This window comes from Salvelinus fontinalis, chromosome 5 (assembly GCF_029448725.1).
Source record: "Salvelinus fontinalis isolate EN_2023a chromosome 5, ASM2944872v1, whole genome shotgun sequence".
Lineage (NCBI taxonomy): Eukaryota > Metazoa > Chordata > Actinopteri > Salmoniformes > Salmonidae > Salvelinus > Salvelinus fontinalis.
In genome coordinates, this window is record NC_074669.1 from 39,488,723 (window position 1) to 39,494,929 (window position 6,207).

The following is a 6,207-nucleotide window of genomic DNA, read 5'->3' on the forward strand; positions in this document are numbered from 1 at the left end:
ATTAAACAGTCTAATGATGATGTGTTCAGGCCTTTATTTAGAGGATAAGAAAGTATAACATTAAACAGTCTAATGATGATGTGTTCAGGCCTTTATTTAGAGGATAAGGAAGTATAACATTGAACAGCCTAATGATGTGTTCAGGCCTTTATTTAGTGGATAAGGGAGTATAACATTAAACAGTCTAATGATGATGTGTTCAGGCCTTTATTTAGTGGATAAGGAAGTATAACATTAAACAGTCTAATGATGATGTGTTCAGGCCTTTATTTAGTGGATAAGGAAGTATAACATTAAACAGTCTAATGATGTGTTCAGGCCTTTATTTAGAGGATAAGGGAGTATAACATTAAACAGTCTAATGATGTGTTCAGGCCTTTATTTAGAGGATAAGGAAGTATAACATTAAACAGTCTAATGATGCGTTCAGACCTTTATTTAGAGGATAAGGAAGTATAACATTAAACAGTCTAATGATGCGTTCAGGCCTTTATTTAGAGGATAAGGAAGTATAACATTAAACAGTCTAATGATGTGTTCAGGCCTTTATTTAGAGGATAAGGAAGTATAACATTAAACAGTCTAATGATGATGTGTTCAGGCCTTTATTTAGAGGATAAGGAAGTATAACATTAAACAGCCTAATGATGTGTTCAGGCCTTTATTTAGAGGATCAGGAAGTATAACATTAAACAGTCTAATGATGATGTGTTCAGGCCTTTATTTAGAGGATCAGGAAGTATAACATTAAACAGTCTAATGATGATGTGTTCAGGCCTTTATTTAGAGGATAAGGAAGTATAACAGTAATGTTTTACTGCCAGGTAAGTTGACTGAGAACACATTCTCATTTAGAGCAACAACCTGGGGAATAGTTACAGGGGAGAGGAGGGGGATGAATGAGCCAATTGGAAGCCTGGGATGATTAGGTGACCGTGATGGTTAGAGGGCCAGATTGGGAATTTAGCCAGGACACTGGGGTTACTCTTACAATAGGTGCCATGGGATCTTTAATGACCACAGAGAGTCAGGACACCCGTTTAACATTTAAGGGTAGAGGGTAGAGTAGGGTAGAGTGGGAGGGGGGGTTGGAGTGGTGGGGGGTAGGGAGGGGGTAGGGAGGGGGTTGGAGTGGAGGGGGGTAGGGTGGGGTTTGGAGTGGAGGGGGGTAGGGTGGGGTTTGGAGTGGAGGGGGGTAGGGTGAGGTTTGGAGTGGAGGGGGGTAGGGTGGGGTTTGGAGTGGAGGGGGTAGGGTAGGGTGAGGTTTGGAGTGGAGGGGGGTAGGGTGGGGTTTGGAGTGGAGGGGGTAGGGTAGGGTAGCGTTTGGAGTGGAGGGGGATAGAGAGGGTTTGGAGTGGAGGGGTTTGGAGTGGAGGGAGTAGGGAAGGTTTGGAGTGGAGGGGGTAGGGAGGGTTTGGAGTGGAGAGGGGTAGGGAGGGTTTGGAGTGGAGGGGGTAGGGTGGGGCTTGTAGTGGAGGGGTTTGTAGTGAAGGGGTTTGGAGCGGAGGGGCTTGTAGCGGAGGGGTTTGTAGCGAAGGGGTTTGGAGCGGAGGGGTTTGTAGTGGAAGGGTTTTGGAGTGGAGGGGTTTGGAGTGGAGGGGTTATGAGGTTGTGGTTAAGGAGGGGTTTGTAGCGGAGGGGTTTGTAGCGGAGGGGTTTGTAGCGGAGGGGTTTGTAGCGGAGGGGTTTGGAGCGGAGGGGTTTGGAGCGGAGGGGTTTGGAGCGGAGGGGTTTGGAGCGGAGGGCTTTGGAGCGGAGGGCTTTGGAGCGGAGGGCTTTGGAGCGGAGGGCTTTGGAGCGGAGGGCTTTGGAGCGGAGGGCTTTGGAGCGGAGGGCTTTGGAGCGGAGGGCTTTGGAGCGGAGGGGTTTGGAGCGGAGGGGTTTGGAGCGGAGGGGTTTGGAGCGGAGGGGTTTGGAGCGGAGGGGTTTGTAGCGGAGGGGTTTGTAGCGGAGGGGTTTGGAGCGGAGGGGTTTGGAGCGGAGGGGTTTGGAGCGGAGGGGTTTGGAGCGGAGGGGTTTGGAGCGGAGGGGTTTGGAGCGGAGGGGTTTGGAGCGGAGGGGTTTGGAGCGGAGGGGTTTGGAGCGGAGGGGTTTGGAGCGGAGGGGTTTGGAGCGGAGGGGTTTGGAGCGGAGGAGTTTGTAGCGGAGGGGTTTGGAGCGGAGGGGTTTGGAGCGGAGGGGTTTGGAGCGGAGGGGTTTGGAGCGGAGGGGTTTGTAGCGGAAGGGTTTTGTATTGGAGGGGTTTGGAGTGGAGGGGTTTGGAGTGGAGGGGTTTGGAGTGGAGGGGTTTGGAGTGGAGGGGTTATGAGGTTGTGGTTAAGGAGGGGTTTGTAGCGGAGGGGTTTGTAGCGGAGGGGTTTGTAGCGGAGGGGTTTGGAGCGGAGGGGTTTGGAGCGGAGGGGTTTGGAGCGGAGGGGTTTGGAGCGGAGGGGTTTGTAGCGGAGGGGTTTGGAGCGGAGGGGTTTGGAGCGGAGGGGTTTGGAGCGGAAGGGTTTTGTATTGGAGGGGTTTGGAGTGGAGGGGTTTGGAGTGGAGGGGTTTGGAGTGGAGGGGTTATGAGGTTGTGGTTAAGGAGGGGTTTGTAGCGGAGGGGTTTGTAGCGGAGGGGTTTGTAGCGGAGGGGTTTGGAGCGGAGGGGTTTGGAGCGGAGGGGTTTGGAGCGGAGGGGTTTGGAGCGGAGGGCTTTGGAGCGGAGGGCTTTGGAGCGGAGGGCTTTGGAGCGGAGGGCTTTGGAGCGGAGGGCTTTGGAGCGGAGGGCTTTGGAGCGGAGGGCTTTGGAGCGGAGGGCTTTGGAGCGGAGGGCTTTGGAGCGGAGGGCTTTGGAGCGGAGGGGTTTGGAGCGGAGGGGTTTGGAGCGGAGGGGTTTGGAGCGGAGGGGTTTGGAGCGGAGGGGTTTGGAGCGGAGGGGTTTGGAGCGGAGGGGTTTGGAGCGGAGGGGTTTGGAGCGGAGGGGTTTGGAGCGGAGGGGTTTGGAGCGGAGGGGTTTGGAGCGGAGGGGTTTGGAGCGGAGGGGTTTGGAGCGGAGGGGTTTGGAGCGGAGGGGTTTGGAGCGGAGGGGTTTGGAGCGGAGGGGTTTGGAGCGGAGGGGTTTGGAGCGGAGGGGTTTGGAGCGGAGGGGTTTGGAGCGGAGGAGTTTGGAGCGGAGGGGTTTGGAGCGGAGGGGTTTGGAGAGTGAACATATACAGTAATCCCTCGTTTATCGCGGGGGTTACGTTCCGAAAATGACCCGCGATAAGTGAAATCCGCGAAATAGATTTTTTTTTTTTTTTTTACAATTAGCAACTATTACATGTATACAAATACAGTGACTCACGTGTAGGCCGTTTCACTGCTCTTCAGACTGGGCCGCTGCATCCTGACTGCGCTCTGCAGTGTTCTCTTCTTCTGAAGCCCGCGGTGCAGGTGTGTTTGTTCGGGAGAAGAACATAGTGATAGGCAGCTGTTGTCGCTCTTTTTTCTTCTTTGCAAAAAGATCCTTGTACACCGACATGCCACCATCGATTACGTTGGAGAACTGTAATGAACGGCTCATCAAAGGGTCCCATTCCTCAGCTACTCGCTTAAGTTCAGTGGCCATTCGCACTTAACTTTATCTGAGATTGGTAGCATCTTCCGCCGTTTGGGCCCATCCGCAGGTGCTTTTGTCGGTCCAGGCCGTTTCGTCGACATTATGGGTTTAGGAGATGTTCGAAATTACAAGATAATTTGGCCAACTTAATGTAAATTTGCCAAGCTGTTTTATGTACGTACACATAACTGCACGAGACGACAAAATGATAGCACAATTCGTAGCATGTTTTGATACAAGAAGCGGGAGTGAGTTTTTAGCGAATCAGAATGCAGAGCACAATGCACCAAAAAAAAAAAAAAAATGCATTATGAAAATCCGCGAAATAGCGAATCCGCGATAAGTGAACCGCGAAGTGGCGAGGGATCACTGTACCACATTATGTTCTTCTGGTGGAGATTTGAACCGTTATTCTCGGCTCAACACACTAATGTTGTTATTCTGAGAAGACGCTCTCTTTGAAATGCACGGATGTCACTAATAGTGTTTTTCATTTTTCCTTCCTTCCTTGTCAGATAGGAAAGCAACACTATTTAAAGTAGAGGTTGTTTGATCTTTAATTGATCTTTTAGAATAATGTTTGAGAAGCCAGTGAAGCGTGCGTGCGTGCGTGCGTGCGTGCGTGTATACACTGCATTAGTCAACATGGCTCCTCTGACCATAACAGAGGGGGGTCATTACGAGCCCCTAGATGCTAGCCTCAGAGCAGAGCCCAGCCCACAGCAGTAAGTCATCACAGCAGAGCCCAGCCCAAATCAGTAAGTATACACAGCAGAGCCCAGCCCACAGCAGTAAGTAATCACAGCAAAGCCCAGTCCACAGCAGTAAGTAATCACAGCAGAGCCCAGCCCACAGCAGTAAGTAATCACAGCAGAGCCCAGCCCACAGCAGTAAGTAATCACAGCAGAACCCAGCCCACAGCAGTAAGTAATCACAGCAGGGGGACAATAAAGAACAGATTTGATCAGAATGGATCTTACAGCGGTTAAACTGCACCTCACATTCTGACATGTTTTATATGGGCGCTGGCTAACTCCCAAATGGCACTCTATTCCCTCTGTAGCTCATCCATTTAGACCAGGGCCCAATGTAGCTCACACATTTAGACCAGGGCCTGATGTAGCTCACCCATTTAGACCAGGGCCTGGTAGACATTAGAACAGGGCCCTAGTAGTGCATCATATGGAGAATATCGTGCCATTTGGGAGTCAAACAGAGTCCATCGGACACAGAGTCCATCGGACACAGAGTCCATCGGACACAGAGACCATCGGACACAGAGACCATCGGACACAGAGACCATCGGACACAGAGACCATCGGACACAGAGACCATCGGACACAGAGACCATCGGACACAGAGCACATCGGACACAGAGACCATCGGACACAGAGCCCATCGGACACAGAGCCCATCGGACACAGAGCCCATCGGACACAGAGCCCATCGGACACAGAGCCCATCGGACACAGAGCCCATCGGACACAGAGCCCATCGGACACAGAGCCCATCGGACACAGAGCCCATCGGACACAGAGCCCATCGGACACAGAGCCCATCAGACACAGAGCCCATCAGACACAGAGCCCATCAGACACAGAGCCCATCAGACACAGAGCCCATCAGACACAGTACTGGTATAATACTACCTCCCCAACTGAAACAGGGAGACAGGGCAGGGCACCAACTGAAACAGGGAGACAGGGCAGGGCACCAACTGAAACAGGGAGACAGGGCAGGGCACCAACTGAAACAGGGAGACAGGGCAGGGCACCAACTGAAACAAGGAGACATGGCAGGGCACCAACTGAAACAGGAGACCACCTGAAACAGGGGACCAACTGAAACAGGGGACCAACTGAAACAGAGGGCCAACTGAAACAGGGAGGCAGGGCAGGGCACCATCTGATACAGGGGACCACCTGAAACAGGGGACCACCTGAAAACAGGGGACCACCTGAAACAGAGGACCAACTGAAACAGAGGGCCAACTGAAACAGCGAGACAGGGCAGGGCACCAACTGAAACAGGGAGACAGGGCAGGGCACCAGCTGAAACAGGGAAACAGGGCAGGGCACCAACTGAAACAAGGAGACAGGGCAGGGCACCAACTGAAACAGGGAGACAGGGAAGGGCACCAACTGAAACAAGGAGACAGGGCAGGGCACCAACTGAAACAGGGAGACATGGCAGGGCACCAACTGAAACAGGAGACCACCTGAAACAGGGGACCAACTGAAACAGGGGACCAACTGAAACAGAGGGCCAACTGAAACAGGGAGGCAGGGCAGGGCACCATCTGATACAGGGGACCACCTGAAACAGGGGACCACCTGAAACAGGGGACCACCTGAAACAGGGGACCACCTGAAACAGAGGACCAACTGAAACAGAGGGCCAACTGAAACAGCGAGACAGGGCAGGGCACCAACTGAAACAGGGAGACAGGGCAGGGCACCAGCTGAAACAGGGAAACAGGGCAGGGCACCAACTGAAACAAGGAGACAGGGCAGGGCACCAACTGAAACAAGGAGACAGGGCAGGGCACCAACTGAAACAAGGAGACAGGGCAGGGCACCAACTGAAACAGGGAGACAGGGCAGGGCACCAACTGAAACAGGGAGACAGGGCAGGGCACC

General features: G+C 52.7%; 1 protein-coding gene across 1 annotated transcript; it reads right to left on the bottom strand.

Annotated features, from left to right (window-relative positions):
• Positions 1 to 2,302: 2,302 nt before the first annotated feature.
• Positions 2,303 to 3,669, bottom strand: LOC129856086 (uncharacterized). Its single transcript, XM_055924206.1, has 2 exons — positions 3,584 to 3,669; positions 2,303 to 3,191 (listed from the first exon to the last, which is right to left on the bottom strand). Exons 1-2 carry the CDS (start codon positions 3,667 to 3,669, stop codon positions 2,303 to 2,305), a joined length of 975 nt encoding a protein of 324 aa, XP_055780181.1.
• Between the last annotated feature and the right edge of the window lie 2,538 nt (positions 3,670 to 6,207).

Bases quoted from the DNA above. Each gene is read 5' to 3' on its own strand.
- LOC129856086 (XM_055924206.1), bottom strand. From the start codon at position 3,669: ATGTCGACGAAACGGCCTGGACCGACAAAAGCACCTGCGGATGGGCCC. The intron at 3,192-3,583 runs GTGCGAATGGCC...GCGATAAACGAG, and splicing joins CCAATCTCAGATAAAGTTAA to GGATTACTGTATATGTTCAC.